The sequence below is a fragment of the Glycine soja genome, chromosome 2 (assembly GCF_004193775.1).
Source record: "Glycine soja cultivar W05 chromosome 2, ASM419377v2, whole genome shotgun sequence".
NCBI lineage: Eukaryota > Viridiplantae > Streptophyta > Magnoliopsida > Fabales > Fabaceae > Glycine > Glycine soja.
Window position 1 is genome coordinate 14,573,891 of NC_041003.1, and position 21,431 is coordinate 14,595,321.

Below are 21,431 nucleotides of genomic sequence, written 5' to 3' on the forward strand. Positions count from 1 at the left end.
ATCCAAGTACGGGGGCTGGACAGATCTAATCAATGGCAGAGACAGGCCTTGGCATTCTCAATGGTGGAAGGACCTCAGAAAGTTAGTTAAGCAGCCTGAATTTAGCCCTATTACCCAGCACATGGAATGGAAGGTAGGGGATGGGAGTTTAATTAACTTCTGGAAGGACAAATGGTTGGGGACTGGTTCTAACCTGGATCAGCAGTTTAACCAGATGTTCCTCATCAGTAGACAGCAGAATAGTAAGATTTGTGATATGGGTAGCTTATCCCACGGTACTTGGCGATGGGACTTAAAATGGAGAAGAAACCTCTTTGATCATGAACATACAGAAGCTGTGACATTTATGGAGCTGATCAGTAATGTCCAGATCCAACCTCATGTGAAGGATTCCTTGCGTTGGTCAGCAGATCCTTCGGGGATTTACTCTTCTAAGTCAGCCTACAGACTGCTAATCTCTGTTAATAGAGATATTCCTCAGCCAAATATCTACAACTTGTTTTGGAGACTTAACATTCCCCCTAGAGCTGCAGTTTTCGCTTGGAGAATTTTAAAAAACAGGTTACCCACTAGATACAATCTCTTAAAAAGAAATATATCCATCCAAGATCAAACATGCCCTTTATGTAGATCTCATCAAGAGGAGGCTGGTCACCTGTTTTTCCATTGTAAAGTCACTACTGTTTTATGGTGGGAGTCTATGAGTTGGATTAAGTTGGCTGGCCCCTTAGCAGCATCCCCAGCAGATCATTTCATTCAATTCTGTGATGGTTTTGGATCTGCCATTAACCAAACTCGCCGACGTTGTTGGTGGATTGCTTTAACTTCCACAATATGGCAGCATAGGAATTCTTTGGTCTTCCAAGGCAAGAGTTTCGATCCTACAAAAGTGATGGAAGATTCCCTTTTCCTGTTGTGGTCTTGGTTGAAAACCAGAGACGGGCACTTTAATGACTCCTTTAACTATTGGTCGTCCAATATAGTGCGATACTTTGGCTAATGTATTTCTTTAGTTATGTTTGGGAAGGGTGTATCTGAGTTTTCTCAGTTTTGTTTTGATGGGCTTTTTTCCTATGTCTTAAGATGTATCAACCACCAGCAGTACCTCTGGTGCTGCTTTGTTTCTTTGAAATTATATATATATAATATTTTGTGGCCTTTCAAAAAAAAAGAAATATATTAAAATACCAATAAATAACATAATAATCAACATTTAAACTCTATAATATAGAAATATAGCAAAAACTAAAAAATTAAAAACACCACTACAAATGCAAATCTGGTGGCTCCAAAACAGAGGAGAATGGGAGAGAATGTCAAGACCCAAAACAAAGCTGGGAAAAAACACCACTACAGATGCAAATTTGGTTGCACCAAAACAGAGGAGAATGAGAGAACGTCAAGACTCAAAACACAGCTGGGAAAACACCATCACAGATCTGGTTGTGCGACACAAATTGTGCCCTAGGTCTGTTCTGCATAAATCACAATCCAAAAATGCACACAACCAGTGTGGTTTTGGGCTATATTTTAATGCCCAACTGAGCTCCTTGAATCACCCCTAAACTCACGACATGAGTTTGCACAAGCTTACTCAAAAACAAGTTTACAAACGAGTTAACCCATTTCGTTGGTGTAGGAATGTAAACTCAAACGATTTTATGAGTTGGCTCGCAATTTTGATAACCATGCAATCAACAGAAGATCTAACAGTGAATCTCTAATTCTAAAAGAAAACTCACAATTATGATCACATTTATGGTATGTTTGAATCAAAGGGAAGAAAATACAGATGACCATATATTTTCTTTTGTTTAGTTGGGGGAAAAGTGAAAATAAAAAGGAGAAAAGTTGAATTCCAAATACAAAAATTAAAAATTTTATTTCCTTCCACAGTTCCACTTTCCCTTTAATTCAAATTTAAATTTTCTGTCCTTCATACCAAAAAGACCATTAGTTTAAAAACAATTTCATGGTAATTTAGTTTTAGCCCTGACTCTTTCCACTGACATATGCCAAGATAAATTCATACACAACATAAAATCTTTATAAATATGAAAAGAAGTGTGCTGCCTCATAACTGACTCTGTTTCATGCTAGTATTTTCTAGTTAGTACTGAGTAGTCAAGAAAGGAAATGGAACGGGATGGCCCACTGCCAACATCTTAACTCATGTTTAGGAAAGAAATCAACATTTATTCTGAGTAACTACTCTTTTTATTGAACATAGTTGTCGATAGCACCAAATTACAACGCTATCGCTAAATCGTGTCATGGAACAGATGGAGCATGCTACGAAAATTGAATAGTGTCGCAATTTGAAGTAACGGTCATTGCAGCAGCAATAGCCGACAAAATCACAGCTGGCACGGGCATTACTGAAGTGGGTCACAAAAATCCCATTTTAACCATGAAGCGGCATAAAGCAGCATCGCCTAGGACTGTTTTAGAGGATCGATTTGGGATTCCGACACCATTGAATCAGAGCTGAACCCTAATTTCTCATTCACTTGTGTGCCTCTGTTAGTCTGTTATGAAGTAGGGCCAACTGTTCTCCTTTTCGACATACACCCATCCTTCCATGCAACATTTCCAGCATTTCCCAACATTTTCTTGCCAGCTGTGACAGTTGGTGACCCCCAACTTTGCACCCTTGGCTCTCCATAGTTTTCGATAATTCATGAGACCTTCGCGGGCATTTTCTGGTGAACCTGTCACCATTCCTGGCCAATCGTGACATGTTTGCTTCCTTGCTTTGTTCCGTCCCTGAGTTGTTCTGTTTCATGATCTCTTCAACACAGGTATCTCATCTCACTGTCTTGTGCTCTGTTCTAACTTCTAAGTTTAACCTTTAATTTTTTTAATTCTAATTGGTTAGAACAGCAACCATCCTCCAACCTGCTATAAAATTTTTAAGGTTGGTCGCTCCGTGCCACTATGTGGGATTGACAACTATGACAGAAATTAAAGCTAAAGAACAGGCTCTTAAACAGCATATTGAGTTTTCATGGGCAAAAAGCTAGCAATCTATCAGATAACCATGCTTCTGCTGTCACCAAGGGGCAGGTACATGAATCTAGTCCCTACTTGTCTAATTAGAGAAAGCCCACTTTTATGCCTCTTTATTGGCTCTTTCAAATGAATATTTTTAGGGACATTATTCAAAATAGTTTAGCAGAGATGGAAACTTTGTAATAGCCAAAATTCTAATTTACATAAAATTATATGAAATAACAGACAGCCACTAAAATTGGAAATGTCATCCAAAATTATCATGCTTGTTGTTCCGACCTCAAGTCTACCAAGATCGTTAGGGTAACCACATCCAAGTTATTGTCCACTTTGGTACTCGGTGGCCCATCATGGTTTTGTCCTTATTAAAATGCACCTCAATGGATTGAGGGAAGGGTTTTTATAAACTACCTTTGGCCTTGACTCCTAAGTGATGTAGGTCTTTTGGCATACTGGAACAAGCCCCCCAGTCAAGGCTCAGGGGAAAGAGTGGCCTAGGCCATAGAACTTGGAATTCACCCAATTCTAGACTTAAGCACCATCTAGTCAGTACATGATTTCTATTCCTCAAGCAAATCTTATACTTCATCATCTAGCTCTCTCGTTCATTTGTCAGCATGACAGAAATCCACACCAATAAGGACCAACACGGTTACTAATAAATTTTTATTATTAGTAACTATCTGATAGGGAAAGTGATAGGGTGCAAACAGAACAATCAGCAGAGGTCCAAGCAGAACATACAAGGGTGCAGATCAAGGAAAAGCCCAATAGGAGAGTCACAAGACCAGCTTACCTTCGAGACTATGCTTGAGGGCAGCTCGGGGATTTCATGTTCAGCATATGCAGCACCACCAATATCGTATATAGCTTGATTTGGAATTGTTCCCGATAGCTAGACAAATACGACAAATACGACAAATTCTGTTAGTGCAGAATATTAAATTCTGTTAGTGCAGAATATTCTTGCAAGTAATCCAATCCTATTCTGTTAGCAAGAATTCTATAAATACCTATGTAAATAACCAAATCAGGCATGAATGAAAATAGCAAAGTTCCTCTCCTTTCTGCTTTTCTCTGTTCTTCTCCCCCCTTATTTCTGGAGGTGCTGGCCTCGAACCCAGCATTATCACTTCTGTTCATAACACTATCATTTATCATTTGCTTGCTAAGTGGGATTGATATAACCTGAACAGTAGAGATATTAAAACACACATGAAGTTTGCGGCTTCTATGGGCCAACCATTACCTCGAGCCTCTTAGTTTAGCGCTAGAGGGGCTGTGAACTGTCCAGCCTCCACGGGACGGCCATCACAAGTACTTGCACCTCTTGGCACCCTACGTCACATTCTGACATTCATCACTCATTCAGCCTGTGCTGACCAACTAGTGTCACAAGCCCTCGTCCACACAGTTGACTTCTATGCAACTGTTGATCAAATGGATCGAACATCACCCCTGCATCTGGGCCAACAAACCAAGTGTAACATTGGACAGCAAGAAATGTGCCCCCTAACAATAGAAACCTTAAAGCTCTTCAAGATCCATCAACGTACAAATGCATGGTCACAACAAGAGAGCACCACCTTCTGACATGTTAGAGACGTGGACTCAGACGTGTAGCAACAGCAAAGGGTACACCATTCTCTGAAATATCATGGTTGCAAGCGCCACCACAAACATGCACATCCACAAGGTGATACACACTGCCACCTGACATGTCACAGGGTGGACCACCACCATTGTTGTCGTAGTATGCTAACCACTATGGGCACCATAATATAAATAGGTGTAGTATCCTTCTTACTACACCAAGGTTTACGCATCTAAGAATAGGCTTGCTGAGGTTTCTTAAATCCCTATCTATCTTTAGGACTCATCAGTGGGTGGTGCTCTCTAGCATGAACAACACACACACTACCTAGAAAAGAACATGTCAAAAGCTTACATATACTGACACTCTACAATGGAAATAATATGCACTCCCTAACAACTATAAATAACATTTTGTTCGTATATTAATGAGACAACCCACCAGGACATTGCTTGTTCATATAATGAGGCCGACAAGACAAATATGGATGCATAATTGCTACATCTACATGCTTTTTGAGTGGTAAACTGATTCACTTTTGGCCTTGCGATTTGGGGAATAATATTGCAATGCTGTAGGAATTTCAGTACTAGATATATCATTGCTCGGCAATTAATAAATGATGTTTATCAAGCCTAATTAGTTTCTGATATGGTTCACAATTAACTAAAAAGTAGCATGTAGTTTAAAACAAAAACACACAGATTCCAGTTATAATTCAGTGATTTTGGCACAAAAAAACTTCACCAGATTCGAAACAACAATTTCACTTATCAAAAAAAATTTTAAGTGTGAAAAAAATGTGAAGCTTGATGGAGTGAAACAATAGTAAACTTACACAACAATTGGAGAGCAGGGGAGCACAGATGGTGATGAAGCCTCTTGCTGGAAGGTTGTTGCAAGATAGGGATGGAGACCATGAATTGCTTCAAGCTGGAATGTTGTTTGGTTAATAAACGAAGCTCATTCAGAGGTTCATGCTGCTGCAAGATGAAGCAAAGCAGATAGAAATTACAGAAGCAGAAATCAGCAAACTCACCAACAAAAACATTGCAAAATATTTAGTAAACCACCACAAAATCGACAATAGAGCATGTCCTCAGTTCATGGTCTTAACTCTTATATAACTAGATATAGAATCAAAGTCATTTAGACAATTACTATCACATATTGATCCCTTCACCGGAATCAATGCAAATGCATTCCATTAACACTAAAATCCACAACCACAAATACTCACAATCCCGTTTTCCCCAAAACTCTTAATACAATTATCAGAAGAAAACATCAAACCTTCATAGGTTGATGACTAACTCCTAATAAGGCATAACAAATCTTTATTTAATGCAGTCTATCCTTACCACGAAGATGTAGTAACACAACAATCCAGATGTAGTCCAACACCAAGTAGTCATTGTGAAAAGGGATTAATTCTGCAAGTGATATGCAATAGCTAGGAGTAAGGTAAAAAACATAAAGTGACAAGGTCCGGTTAGGAGAATAATCATCAAATTATGATTTTCATTTACTTTTTCTAAAGAAATACCATCCATCAGAAACAAAAGCCAATACCCCGAAGAAATCATGAGTAATCCCCTAAAGATAATTTCATCCTGCTATTCACTGCATTACCCTGTCTTCAAAATGATTCAAAGAAAGGAAACAAAATTTTAAACAAAACCTCACAATAGTTGCCAATTTTCAATTTTGCTGAAAGTTTTAAACCATCAGTGTTCAGACGTTTCATCACCTCCCATTGTGACAACTCTTAAAGCATATCTGCTATATACTAAAACACAGAAAAAAGTAAATGGACTACTAAAACTGAACATGATCCCTAATAGAAATGAAAACATCAACCATTTACACATTCCTTTCAATTTCATCTTTGTATGCCTGATACTAATTTTGCTCTTCCTTATTGCATAAAAGACAATTTGAACACATACTTCCTATAACTTTCCACACCCAAGTCTAAACAATCATACGAAAGCAATAGGATAAGAATTTTGTTGTAAACCATCTTTAAATTATTTCCTCACCACTCCTGTCATTCCACTAGGTGGTTACCACATCAGCGTAAAAATCACTCTTAACCAATTCCTTTATTACCGCATATCTTCAGATAAATCGAAGTCCAAAAATTAACCAAAATTCATTCTGGTTATTAAACTGAATAAGCAGCTACAACCATACGCACAAAAACTTTTTGAAAAAGAATAACTCTATTATACCATTAAAACAAAAGCATAACATTGTAACAGATTCAAGCATCCAGGATGCATTGAAATTACAGAAATTGCACTGAAAAAAAAAAATCAACTAAAGCCAAGGAAGAAGTTGAGATGCAAACAATCAATTGCTAATCAATTCATACAAGAAGGTCAATCAAGCAAATGCAGGCATATCAACTCATATCATAGAGACACCAATGGCATCTTAAAGGCAAATTTCATACTTCATACACAGAAAGCATATACTACAAATCCATTCATGTGAAAAAGGTGCTTATACTACATTGATCCATCAAAGGTACTATAACGCAGAGAAACCTCATACTCTATAAGATACATTTTATGATTAACTCATTTAGCTGAAAAGCAGAGCTAGAAGCTTTTTTTAATCTACTCCCTAAGGTCGAACCAAAGAAAAAATTCAAACTAAATAAAAGAAAAAAAAAACAAAGGTTTCATAAAATCAGATTTCATATATTATAGGATCATCTGTAACCCCAACTACACCACCAAGAGGACAAAGAACTTCACAAAACTAACCCTAAAACCACTCTACCCACCACATTCTCACTTCCTACCCCCTCTCTTAGCCGTAGCCTTTTTCGCTGGAGACTTTACACTCTTTGGTTTCACACTCTTCACTGGCGCTTTCTTAGCAGGCGCTACTTTCTTCGCTGCCGGCTTCGCAGCAGGAGCTGCTTTCTTCCCTGGTGAAGTCCGTGTCGACGTCCTTGAAGCCTTGGCGGGCTTCGCTTTGGGCTTTGCCGCGGGCTTGGCAGCAGCAGCCTTTGTTTTAGCAGCGGGCTTGGGCTTGGGCTTGGCAGCTGGCTTAGTCCCTTTGGGCTTGGCGGCAGCAGGCTTGGGCTTGGAAGCAGCAGCAGCAGCAGCCTTTGGTTTAGGGGCGGGCTTGGGCTTGGCTGGAGCTTTGGCTTTAGGCTTAGCAGCTGCCTTGGGCTTAGCTGGTGCCTTTGACTTAGTTGCCTTAGTGTCCTTGGCTTTAGCAGCGGGCTTGGGCTTAGGCTTAGGCTTGGGCTTGGGTTGGGGCTTAGCAGGTGCGGGCTTCTTCTTCTTCGCCGGCGAAGAAGAAGAAGATGCAGAAGGTCGGGTAGGTGGGAGCTTGAAGGAGCCTTTGACTTTGACGAGTTTTCCAGCGGCTACAAGTTTCTTCAAATGGTAGAGAAGAAGCTTCCTGAAGTTCGGTGGAAGCTGCTTGTGCTTCTCCTCGATGAACTTCGCAATCGCGTGTTGGCTCGAACCGGTTTTCTCCTTCAGCGAGGTAATTGCGTCTTTAATCATCTGCAAAAGAAAATCAAAATTAGATCCAAATTAATCAGATCACAAACAAATTCTGAGAGGAAAATGGAGAAAATTAAGAATTGTGGTTCGGATCGAACCTCCTCGTAGGAAGGATGAGTGGGAGGGTTGCGTGGTCTGGAAACCTTTTTAGGTTTGGGTTCCTTGGTTTTCTTAGCCTTGGCTTCAGGTTTGGGCTCCTCCTTCTCCTCCGGGGGAGGCTCGGCGGTGGCAGGTTCGGGAGCGGGTTCCACCGCGACAGTGGGCTCTTCTGAGGCCATGGGAATGAGGGAATTAGGGTTTGAAACTGGGAAGGAGAATTGGGATCTGCTCGTAAGAGGACGTTGAAGAAGAAACTGGGGATTGAAATGGCAATTGGCAAATTTTGGTGTGAGTGAAGATGAGAGAATTTTGATGGTTTAAATAGTCAAGTGTGTGAGAGACTATATCCAAATACTTATTTCTGATTGGTCCACGGGACCCTCACACGGATTCAAGCCTTGTTTTAGTTTGAATGTGAGCCATTGGATGTGGCTTTTATCAACGGTTGTTCCATGGGGGAGGCTGCTTGGAATGTTTTGGGTGCTATAGCTTGCTTTTGGTGTGTGTTTCTAAGCTCGATTCATTTGCCAATTACTCCGGCTCTGGTTGATGAATTTCAGTGGGGTCTTTTGAGTCTTTTAGCTTATTATTTGAGCTTTCTGATGAGGGTTTCACTGTGCTGAATGGATCAGTGGTTTGGGAGAAATTTGGTTTTGAAGGCTCAATGGTCATGAGTAGGGTTTCTTGTGATGTTATCAAGGTTTTTCACTGATTCAGGGGAATGCTTTGCCTGGGGGTGTGATCAATTCACCACTCGTGAAAATAGGTTAACAGAGGATGCCATTGCATCAAGAATTATGAAAATCCGATTAGATTTGGGTATGGAATGATTGCTTAGAAAGTCCTTGAAGTTGAACAAAGTCTAACCAAAGAACATGTGTGGCTACCTATTGTGTGCAGAACATTGTAGTTTCTCTTATATTATGCTGAATTGACATTCATTTGTTCAAATTCAATATTGCAGCAATGTAATGGTGTTTAATGATATTGTAATTACAGTCCTAAAATTTCGTTGTCACAAAAAGTTTGTTTTCTTGATATTAGTGCTTTAAAAGGCAAGTGAATACTTTGTTGTGCAAGACTATGCAGATTGGATACAAAGCTACTTTGTTGCCCAACACCATTCCACTCATTTGATTCAATTCATACTTGAATTATACAAATTTACAAATACGTTGCATATGCGGTGCTAGATTGCTTGATCTACATAGGATAGGCATTGATATGTTCAATTAAGTTTGTGTTACACTTGATGTAAAGGTTGGCAACTTGATCCACCTATCAATTGGTGACATGAACTGTTTGAAATTTCTTTATATTTAGTTATTGTTGTTTATAAATGAATTCCTGTGATAAAAGTACGTGTTATGCTATCTTATAAAATAAAATAAAAACACCATACACAATATACATAATATTATTCTAAACAAGTTCACTATACAACCATATGCACATTAGTATCCTAAGAGTTTGCTCCCAATATGCATATTTGTTATGTTTATTTTCTGTTGTATTGTCACACAACATGACTCAAATGACTATCTCTGTTTGAAATATAAGATTTGGGTCTTCTACAATACTGCTATTGGTTATATTATTATTCAAGTTCCATTTTTTGTGAAAAGATGTTACGGTGATAACATATACTATTAAAGCAACCCAAACATCTTTCATGGGATTTAAGATTGCTCAATTGACAAAATATTAAGACTATTCATGTGAATTATTTATTATATTTATCCTTAGTTAAAACTCTAATCAATTGTATGTGAGTCGTTTAAGGCTTAGACAATTATGATAATAAATATCATTTGAAAATTAAGCATCACATTTTTATTTACACATGTATTCTATGAAATAGAAATGCAACTTCTACTTAATATTTTTGGATGATGGTATGTATTGTTAATATATAAAATATAATAATATTATTTGATATTTACTTGACAATCTCACAATATTTTTGCAAACATACATAAGTTTTAATTAATTGTCAAAGAAATGTCAAGTATGAGTTAGTGCATTTAAATATCTTTTTGGATGAATCTCGACCTATTGCACCTACAAGGCAGAATTCTTATCCTCAAAATTAAAAATAGTTTCGCAATAAAAATCTGTTGATCCAAAAAAACTACATCTTAAGCAATTTTCATAAATTTTTTATTTTGTGTCAAAACAAAACACTATTTTAAAACAATATTGTGCTTACATACTTTTTAAATTGAAAAAAAAAACTAGAATTAGAAGATGTAATTTCAATTGTAAAATGTCTTCTTTATGCATCTATTGATCTATTAAAGTTGGAGTATTAATTGTAGCATTTAATGTAGCATTAAATATTTGTCATCAACTAGTCACTTAAGACTGATAGAAAATTTTGCTTATCTTTCTTGATTAGTACTCTAAATCCAATGTCAAAGATCAAATAAAACATTTTTTTGTTTGCAACTTACACTATCTTAGTCGTGTAAGCACCTTTTGATGTAGAATAGTGATAATTGCCTTGAGGACTTAAATTAAATCATTATATTGAAGATAATTATCTTAATAATCCAACACTTGTAAGCTTTGTTTGCCCTTTTTAATAATTAATTTGTGAATAAATTAGAGTAGCTTTTAAATAGTTAATTGCATGAGTTTTCATTTAATTTTAGTTTAATTTAACTTAGAAGTAAGAGGATTCAAGTGATAGTTGATGGTGGGATCAAAGCAAGGAAATCTTGAAGAATCATTATTGTGAGCACATCATCTTAGGCTTAAGCATGACTTTTGTGGTGCTTAAGTGCCAACTTCAAACACCTAAATCTTCATCAAATAAAGTGACGCTTAAGTCGGGAAAAAATGGGGCTCCCATGGTATCATGTGGTAATTTAAAAGGCACACATGTGAGGGCCTATTTAAGGCAATGATAAGAGGTTTTAACTAAACTTTGTTTTCTAAGAGAATGTCACAGGCATCATCTTTGGAAAGTGTGCATGTTCTTGAAGCTTTTCTCCACGGGTTCTTCATCTTTTTATCTCTTTCATTTCTTTTTTTCTTTTCATGAATAGGTAAATTTCCCTTTGTTGGGGTTTGATGTAACCAACCAACTCTTATGTAATCCTCTAAGCTGTTTATTCAAGTTCATAGTTTAATATTATCGTGTGTTTTTTTGTTCTTAATGTTGTTATTGGATTGGCCTCTTTTTGATTATTGATTTGGTGTGAATGTTATTGGGAAATGATCTTTATCCTTGACCTGAAAAATACAACTAATACATGTTAACTCGTTGGCAAGTGTATCAAATTTGTAACAAGTAGTAAAGTACCCAGAAGTCCGAGTGTCAAATTCACAGGGACTTTGTTTATACTTAGATTAATGCAAACCCAATTTAAAAGTAACACATAAAGAACTTAAAATAAAGATAAGAAAATATAGTAGATAAGATAAAGATTTAAAGATAAAAATAAAAGATTTAAATTAAAAGAGGATAAAGAAAATAAAAAATAAAATAAAATAAAAGATTAAGATAAAAATAAGAAAAGGAAATATAAGATAAGATAAAAAATAAAAGATAAAAGAAATAAAATCAAGAACGTGATAATGTTGGGACCTACGAGTTTATGATTTTTCTTCATCAATTTAGGTGATTTTATTCTACCCACATCTGTTCATTTACTTGTCTCTGATTCCTCACCATGACAAACCTATTTTATTTATCTATCTTCCAAATTCCTTTGCAAAGACTTAACAAATAAAATGCATGAAGTATGAATTCTAGATGTTTGCAAGAATGCATGGGCATAAAATTATCGTTCTATTCCTAGCAATGATTTCTTATGAAATCCTTTCTTTTTGTTCTATTAGAAGTTACCCTCTTCTGAGTGTCTAACTCCACCAATGCACACATACCTTCTTTAAATCTTATTTAGAAGTTACCCTCTCCCGAGCGTCTAACCTCTAACATAATATAAAGATGAATAATGCAAGATAAAAGCAGAAAAGATAATAGAATAGAAAATACCTTTGCATTAATAAATACTTAGTACATCATACATCGCTTGGCTTTTAGGCCTGTTAGGTCTTAACTAAGGGTTTAGCCACTCATGGCCACTAAGGGTTTTACCATGGATGTGGTATAAGAACTGATGGGATAAGATGAGTGGAAGAAAGGAAGGGAGTAAATGAAACCCCTACTAGAGGGGTCTTGTGGTCTTGTTTCTTATGCTTGGCTTGACTCCCTTTTATAGTTGTTGTAGTGGACTTGGGCCTGATGCTAAAAATCTTCCTCAGTGATATTTTTTGATATTTTTTGGATTTGTTTTGCTTTTAATCATATCTTTCTGAGACTTCCTGATATTTTGGATATTTTCTCAATCTTTTTCTTTTTTAATCTCTCATTTTCATATTTGCAAGTCATAAATAAGAAAAATATCAAATCTTAATATTTAAGCCAAAGATAACTGCTAAATAAATATTTTCAAAGATATTTTCAATATATTTTTATTATCAAAATAACTCATATTTAGCAGTTATCAATATACCTTATATTATAGGGATGGAGTAACGAATATTAGCCATCTAAAAACCTTTTGGGTTAAAGCAAGTTACTTGGTCAAGCTACTTAAGGGATTGATAGTTTAATTAAGGAATTCGGACTCTTTCTATCTAAGGAATTAGAGTTAGTGTAAATTTGTGGGTTGATGGCAACTTTGATGCTATAGCTTGATTAATTAGTATTGTTGACACATGAGAAGATGTTTTAGTGAAGTCAAATCCCAACATTTTCCATTGTTTTCTTAACTCCGGTTATTGCCTACTATGTGTTCGTGGAAAATCCCAAAAAGAGTTTTATTAAATTTTAGTTCTTATTTTAGTTGTTAATCTTTATTTCAATTGAATCAAACTATCCTCGAATATCCATTTATTAATTCTTTGTCTTAGTTAATGAATTTTGCACAATTTTGGTTGATATTGCACGAGTCCTTGTGGATACGGTCCTAATTTATTAGTCGACCTAAATGGTATGCCTGCCATTTTGTGAGAAATAGGGATTTATTCTTTGACTTTTCACTCTTTTTCCCTTAGATAGATCTTATGAAGAATGTTAAGACATTTCCTGCATAGAGGAATGTTGGAAGAAAAAAATATGAAAAAGGAGTGCACTTAGCAAATAGGGAACTGCATTTAGCAATTGTCATCAATAAAATTTAGATCCAAATTATTTTGGCACAAGTTGGTGTGATTCAAGAACTATATCAATCTGGATTGATTTGTGATGGGTTAAACATAAAAATAAAAATAGAAAAAAATGGCATTCTACAAAATAAGATGTATGTACAATGTAATCCTAGATTTATTGATTAAGGAAGAATGATTAATTGATATTGAGTACTATGATTATCATGATGGCATCCTAGTCACTTTTAGCATTAGGAGCATTAGGAGCATTAGAAGTCATGTTTTGAGTAAGTATAGAAACACCATACTTTTAAAAAGTTTCAAAGGTTACATTTATGCTTACAATTGGTTGTTTGAATTTTGACAAAATATTAAGAATTTTTTAAGTTCTACATTTTTTGTTTCAATCACTGTATTTATGTGTCATTATTATGATTAATTATAAGTTTAATTGTTATGTATTGTCAATGTAATTTTTTATATGCTTAATTAATTAAAAATTATTATTAGTATGACTTTTAAGTTAGTTATTGAAAAAATAAATAAATTCATTGTCCTTGGTGATTTATAATTGAATAATAATATTAAATTATTTTACACTATCAATATATGATCTATTTTTTCATAGATATAAGGACTTGATTGTTAAGATAATAATATTCAAGTAGTCATGAACTAATGTTGGCTTAAGGCTTCAAAACAAACTTTAATGGGCAATGAACATTGTTATTGTCACTACCAATCATAACAAATTGTTCATTTTATCTTTCTCTCTTTTTCCTACACCCTAAACCCTTCTCCATTTTTTTCCTATTTGCTCAACTCCCCCCCCCCTATGCGCCCAATCTCTTCTCCCTTCAACTTGTCCTCTCATTTCTCCTTCATCTCTTTTGTCAAATTGTTGTTGTAAGTTATTTATTTATTTCATTTTTTTACACAATGAAATTATGTTTTCATTGTGTTATGGGTTGAGAAACACAACGAAATCATACTTCCATTGTGTTTTTTTTACAAAACAAGAAAATACACAATGAAAGTATGATTTCATTGTGTTTTTCAACACATAACACAATGAAAATGTACTTTCCTTGTATATTTTTAGGGGTGGAAAAATTGCATAATAGAATCATGATTTTATTGTTTTTTAGGGGCAAAAAAAATTGTACAATGAACTCATGATTCCGTTGTGTATTTTTTGGGAGTAAAAAAATTATACATTGGAATCATGACTTTGTTGTGTATTTTTTGGGTGTGAAAAAATTACACAATGGAATCATGATTCTGTTATGTAATTTTTTTCACCCCAAAAATATATAATGGAATCATAATTCTATTGCGTTTTTGTCAAAAAGGCATTTTCAGAATAATGCTAAAAGGTACCCACGTGGGTAGTGTCATTAAAAAGTTTGGTAGTGCCAATAGCAACTCTCATGGACAATGGGTAGAAGAACTTGATTTGAATATAAGGCAGGGTGTTACTAGGTGCACCCATCATTCTTTATTAATGCCCAAAATGCCCCTGGCATGTTGCTCCTTTTTAAGTTGTTTTTTATGTTCTTTTTTTTTACACGTTTATGGTTTTGTGCTTCCCTTTCTCCCTTTTGTGTTGGTTTTCCATTGCTGAGAGAGGTAGCGGTTCGATGGAGGTGAAAGTGTTACAGATCGATGATTGTTGCGGTTGTTGGTTCGATTTCGTCAGAGGTACACGGTTTTCTAACTTTTTTGGCTGAGTGGTAATCATTTTTCACATATGATTTATACGGATGAAGTTGAACTTCATCCGTATAAAGCATACGAATGAAGTTCATCCGTATGGGTTTTTTGATTTTTTTTAATTCGTTAAAGTTTTATTTTTTTATTATTAATATGTTAAATTACTCATTTATTACTCAAACAAAAAAAAAAATTATTTACTATTAAACTTTAAAATTATTTCATACCACCATGCAATCATACATATTATTTTTATAAACACAAAAGATACCTATTTTAAATGCAAAACAAAGAAATACAAATCCTATTTAAAAACATTTTTCAAAACAAATAAATTTTTTTCCAAAAAAAAAATTAAAACCTTCACACAGATGAACTTCATCCGTATGAACGTTACCTCATTCCTATTTCTATTTTCTAATACGAATCAACTACATCCGTATAAATAAACTAATTCCTATTTCTAATACGGATCAACTACATCCGTAAGCATACAAAAACCGAAAATGAAAATGCCATTAACAAGGAGAAGAAACTTACCTCGACGGTGGAGCAGCCCTTTCAATGCAGGTCCTCAATATCGACACCCAAAGGAGGAGAAGAAGCTCCAACGGCCAAACGTGGAGGAAATGGTGACACAACGAGGAACAAAACGGGGCAGGGAAGAAGAAGAAACAAAATGTGTAAGGGATGCTGGGTGCACGCTATTTCTTTTTAAATTTAAAGCAGGGGTATTTTTGTCCATTCATATTAAATGTTGGATACACCAACAACACTGATGGGTGCACCTAGCAACACCCTATAAGGCAGAAGACAAGCTTCAGCCCAATGGACTTGACCCAATTCATTAAAACGGAGACACAATAAACTCGAGCTTTCTGGTTGATTTGAGAAAAAAAAACTCTACAGGAAATAATGAATTTTTTTATTACTTTTTGTTTTCAATATTTTTATACAAAGTTTTAAAATAGAAAAAAAAAATTCAAAGCCAAACTATTTACGATATTTTATGTACCAAAAACACAAACTATTTAAGATATTTTGGAGAAAGTGAGGGTTAAAAAACTAAAAATGTCTTTATGTACACTGAAAGATTAAGAAAGCAAAGTTGGCAAGAAACTATCAGCAATTGGTTTTCTCTTGCGTCATCGTGTAATGAAAGGCTTAATGCGATTGCTACGTGGTGGTTCCTGATTTGACTAATTAAGTACTCTTGTTTAGACTACCACCAGTAACCACCAATGATAGTTGACACATTGTACTTTATTTCTATCAAAGGCTAGAAACTTTGAGGAAATCATCATCAATCTGTTGAAACATAAAGTCTACCCTCATTCATCCTAGGTTAGAATTGAACCATATTATACGGTCTTCATTTTTCTTCCCATATCAAATCCAAAGTTGATCAGGGCAGCTGAGACCTTGCACCACGCTTGTTCTAGTTGAAGATTAGTGTAAGTGTCTAACTGTTACAAGAAAATACTTGAATACAATTTCTTAAATGCTTTTGATTTTCTTTGCCAATAAAAAAATAGAATTTTATTCATAATTTGAGTGAATTAAGGTTTACATAAAAAAATCAACATTAGTTATTTTTTATATAGATCACAATATTCTTTTATTGGAAACAATCCTACAAAAATTGAATCCTAGTTGTTTCTTCAAATATTTAAAATAACTACATACATAAAACTTGAAGTTAAGATTACATACTAAAATAAAATAATTTCTCACCGACTAATTTCCACACTTAATGGTAACTGACATAAGTTACTAAGATAAAATTTTGCTTCTAATTGAAAAATAACACAAAAAATTAGCATAAGTTGTCCGTGTTATAATGATCACAATGGAGTCTTTTACAGAATAACTGAAGTTTTTAGCATATCTCTCTGTCTAGAATGTTTAGTAGCATCCCTTTTCCAATTATAGATCTTACAAGAGACTACACTATTTGATACTTCATCCTAATCACTTAATGCTAGATGCAGCCATTAATCCAAGTACATTTTCCCCGTCCCTAAATTTGTTTTTATAATATTGAAAGAAGTAATTGATTATAAAATGCCAATGGTTCACGGGCACTGAAGGCAAAAGATAGAACTTATTCTCTAATAACGTTGATAACACATTGGACCCAAGAAAACAATGATCGAGCATGAATGCCCATATTGGTCCCCTCACAACTCACATGCTCTGCTGAGAAACTTCCACAAGCTAATATACACTTTCTATTAGAAGAAGTAACAACCCGAATGAAACTTTGCATGTTGATAATGCAAATCAAGGAGGGTGTGCCATTCATTTCACCCTGTTCAAAGGTCCAACTTTGAAATTATTACACGACATCCATGTTCCATCGAGGGACTTGATGGTCCTAAAACTGCTTCAACCTACGAAACAGATGAAAAGGAATATCGGTCGTTACCAAACTTGTTGGCATCCATTATCACTAGCAGGTGCCATACCATGTTTTTTTCTTGAATTGGCCTAGGTTGTTGTAACATACAGAAGGATCACTTATCCTAATAATTGTTATCGAGTCACTCATTATGGAACCATCCATAAATATTCAACATGCAAACTTCATGTTAGGGATGTTAAGTCCTCGACATGAAAAATGTGTTTTTAAAATGTCACATTAACTAATGATATAACCAAAATATTATTTGAATGTGAGGATAGATAACTCTCACCCCATTAGAATGTGATTAAAAATCAAGTTAAATCAAAACCCAAATTTTACGAAGAATATTACCATTTTTCAAAGGCATTTTCATTCATTTAGAAAACCTTGAGATGTTTATAACAGGCTTAAGAAAGATGAAATAGTTCTTACGAATTGAAACTAGCTAATTTTACAGACTTTGTTCATTTAATCAGTGATCCTCATCCTCACCCTCTAAATAAAACGGCTGGTTAGCCAAACTATCCAAAAGACAAAATCTGCGCCAACAATATCCATCATCCCTGCTTGTTTGCATCACTTAAAATATGTACAGCAGCATCTCAAGCCAATCACAGAGAGGTTTTGACAAATTGAATGATGGGCTTGATCTGGTTAAGCTCTCCACATAGTTCATGCATTTGCAGATTGTGTTGGTAACTTGGGGTGGTTATGTTCGCCTTCATAGGTAACAATTAGCATGGTAGGCTCTTCCAAGCACCTCTCAACATGCTTCCTTGCAGGACACCCTCTCATGCTGCTGCACTTATAATATCCCCTGAAAATAAAAAGGGGGAATTATGGTCGGTTTTCTCAAACATAAAACATGTGTTTCACCTTCACCTTTCACCTGATTACCAATAAGGTGCAAATAATAGAAGAGCATGAACCTTACAGTTATATGAGTTATCAGGAAGGAGTATATGCCAAGACTACGAAATGCAAGAATAATTTCTCAAACATGCTTCCAGGACAGAAAATAGAAGAGCCACGAAATTTTTTTTGTAGTTAATCTACAGCAAAGTACTACATAGAACTGTGGATGCAAGATTTGTGCTAGAAGATGTTGAGATTGTTGCAGACATCACATGAAAATTCAAGGACAATTTCAATCATCCCAAGTCTATAATGTCCTCATCAGCCTGAATACAAGAACAAATTACTTACATAGACGGGAATCCGATCAAATTATTAGTGACATATTCACACGCTCGAAAATTAAAGAATACGAAAATTAAAATGCTCTACAGGCTCTAGTATATCTTCCTTATTTGCACTTAACTTCAATGCTATAAAAAGAAAGATAGAATCATAAATGCGTGCCAAACAGGGTAATAATAGTCAGAAATAACAAGGTAGCTCAGAAGCTTTACAAAGTCAATATAGCACAATTATAATCATGTGGTGTCCCTTGAATCAATCAAATCTCTGAAAGCAGAGCTAGAACATACCTAGGGTGAGGAGAGCCCTTGATTGGCTTCTGCCCATACTTCCTCCACGAATAATCATCAGGAGGGATATCTGCAAGTTTGTTGCTGATAGCGGGCACCTTAATTGCCCTCTTCACTCTATGTTTCCTGTGGAAAACACAGAGAATTATTAGTGACACATTAGAAGGACTAATAAAACCTTTGAAATAACAGAAATTAATGGAATGTGTTAACCTCTTCTTAGAGCAATGGCATCTAGCACTGCTCCCACATTTCAAGCTTCCCTCATCACCTCTGGCAGAACACTTTCTCTTGTGCTGCTGGGAATTCTGATCAGAAGAGTGTGGAGCTCCGATTAAATGGAAGGCACTTCCATCCAAGTTAGCCACACTTCCATCTATGCTCAAGGAAGAGATAAAAGACCTAGTGGATGACATTGTTGGTGTGCAGCTAGTACTGTCAAAATTCAGGTTTATGCCACTGTTGTTCCTTCGGAACATCATTTCTGCTTGATGCTTCATTTGTTGTTGTTGTTGTTGCTGCTGCTGCAGCAACAGCCTTTGCTGTTGCTGTTGTTGCTGCTGCTGAAAGAAGTGATAGTGATTTGATGAAGCCTGCTGTGTGAGGTGAAGAGGACTTTTCCCATTGGAGCTCAATTCCAAAGAGGGTTGTCCAAGAGAGAGTGAATTCTTAATGGTTGAACCAAGTTCCTGAATTGAATTGTCAGGGAAGCTGGTTTGGGGAAACTGCAGATTTTTGAAGTGATGGTTGTTGATGGTTTTGCAATTGGGGTTGTCTAAGAAGATGCTTTGGTGGGAAAAGGGGATTTGAGGGTTTTTAACCTTCCTCACTCTTGCATGACCCATACCACTGTGAAGCAAGGAAACAACTTTCTTGAACCTCACCACAGCTTCCCCAGTTTCCACCATTAAATTCCTATGCTGAACCTGATCCCTTGGTTGAGACAACAAACTCAGAACCCTATGACAGCTTTCAACAGCTACTCTATTAGCTTGCTCAACCTCTTCCATATTAGCCTCTAAAAAAAATTAATAAAAAAAAAACTAAGTCCCCAAACAAGGGGCAGAACTAAACCAAACAAGTAAAACACCAGAATACTAAAAAATCACCCCACTTATCCACAAACATATCAGACATTCAGCCCTATGTGGCAGATAAAACGACCCAGATGAAAAAAAATCCCATTTTTTCACCAGACAAGGAGCCACAAAAACAGAATTTCAGGTTAAAGTCTCAAAATTCCAACTCATGAAGAAAAAAAGCAATGTTTTTTGGCAACAAGGAACAACCTTGGAATCAGAACAAACTGAGGGTACCTCACAAGTTGCAGCATATCCTCCTTCCGACAAAAAAAAAAAATCGACCCAATTTCCCAGTGAGAAAGAAAAAACAAAACAAAACAAAAAAAAAAAAAGAAGCACCAAAGCACAGACCTTGATGGACTTGGGGTGGTGCTGTTAAACCCTAGATTCTTCTTCCCACGGTTGAGACTGAAAGGTGTGAAAGATAGGACTTTGCTTCCCTTGAGAACTCACACAACACAACCATCATACATAAGAATAAAAAGCTTCCAACTTTAGAGTATATATAATATATATAAAAATATAATTATATATATAATTACTTAAAGTCCTAAGCAGGAAGAGAAGGAAAAAAAAACATATATATATATATATATATATATATATATATATATATTATTATTATATTTTGTAGCTCTTGCGAGAGGGAGAGAGAAGAAGAAGAAAGATGAGTTAGTTTAAATAAGCAAAAATGCACAAAGGAAGAGGAGCAGAGAAATGAAACTGGCGTCTCTGTCACAGATTTGAAGGTGGGTTCCACACGAAGACCTTTGTTATTCTTTTTCATCCCTTATTTCAGCTTTAATTAATATTTTTCACTTCACTTTTACTACTACTTCTTTCACTTATCTATTCAATGGAGTATTTCAGATTGTTTTTTTTCCTTTAAGTTTCGAATTTTGGACTTATTACCTTGTGGCTTGTGCCCTGCGTGCTTTCCGCGTAGAATCATTACAAATTTGTTGAATGTAACGTCTTTAAAAAATTGAATTGGTCCGTTCCACATAGGGAGAAAATAATAAAAAATTGAAAAAATATAAAATATAAATTTCATATCATTTTATTATTTATTTTATTCTTTTTTTTTCTCCAAACTAGCATACTTTAAATTACTTATATTAGTTTAAAAAATTCACCTCTCTTAACCCATGTAATATATATATTAAGATGTTCTTTTTATACGAATAACAAGAAATTTGATGTTGTCAAAATTTAATAAGGCATCTCTTTTTGATGCGGACAGCAAGACATAAATATTATTTCATCTTAATGGATAATAAAATAAGTTAGACTTATTTAAACATAAGTTATAAGTTATCATAAATAAACTATAAACGCATTAAA

At 35.3% G+C, this 21,431-nt stretch overlaps 2 protein-coding genes across 2 annotated transcripts; both read right to left on the reverse strand.

Annotated features, from left to right (window-relative positions):
- Window positions 1-7,064: 7,064 nt before the first annotated feature.
- LOC114389431 (histone H1-like) lies at window positions 7,065-8,538 on the reverse strand. The gene is made up of 2 exons (XM_028350106.1): window positions 8,235-8,538; window positions 7,065-8,136 (listed from the first exon to the last, which is right to left on the reverse strand). Exons 1-2 carry the CDS (start codon window positions 8,412-8,414, stop codon window positions 7,408-7,410), a joined length of 909 nt encoding a protein of 302 aa, XP_028205907.1. The 5' UTR covers window positions 8,415-8,538; the 3' UTR covers window positions 7,065-7,407.
- A 9,324-nt stretch (window positions 8,539-17,862) lies between these two features.
- Window positions 17,863-20,727, reverse strand: LOC114389440 (probable WRKY transcription factor 21). Its single transcript, XM_028350117.1, has 3 exons — window positions 19,219-20,727; window positions 19,006-19,131; window positions 17,863-18,332 (listed from the first exon to the last, which is right to left on the reverse strand). The coding sequence occupies exons 1-3, from the start codon at window positions 20,013-20,015 to the stop codon at window positions 18,188-18,190; spliced, it is 1,068 nt and encodes a 355-aa protein (XP_028205918.1). The 5' UTR covers window positions 20,016-20,727; the 3' UTR covers window positions 17,863-18,187.
- Between the last annotated feature and the right edge of the window lie 704 nt (window positions 20,728-21,431).

What these genes read in the sequence shown, in the direction of transcription:
- LOC114389431 (XM_028350106.1), bottom strand. Translation starts at nt 8,414, where the DNA reads ATGGCCTCAGAAGAGCCCACTGTCGCGGTGGAACCCGCTCCCGAACCT. An exon ending in CTCATCCTTCCTACGAGGAG is followed by an intron (nt 8,137 to 8,234) that starts GTTCGATCCGAA and finishes TTTCTTTTGCAG; the next exon opens with ATGATTAAAGACGCAATTAC.
- LOC114389440 (XM_028350117.1), bottom strand. Translation starts at nt 20,015, where the DNA reads ATGGAAGAGGTTGAGCAAGCTAATAGAGTAGCTGTTGAAAGCTGTCAT. An exon ending in TGCCATTGCTCTAAGAAGAG is followed by an intron (nt 19,132 to 19,218) that starts GTTAACACATTC and finishes TGTTTTCCACAG; the next exon opens with GAAACATAGAGTGAAGAGGG. An exon ending in AAGGGCTCTCCTCACCCTAG is followed by an intron (nt 18,333 to 19,005) that starts GTATGTTCTAGC and finishes TTTTATTTTCAG; the next exon opens with GGGATATTATAAGTGCAGCA.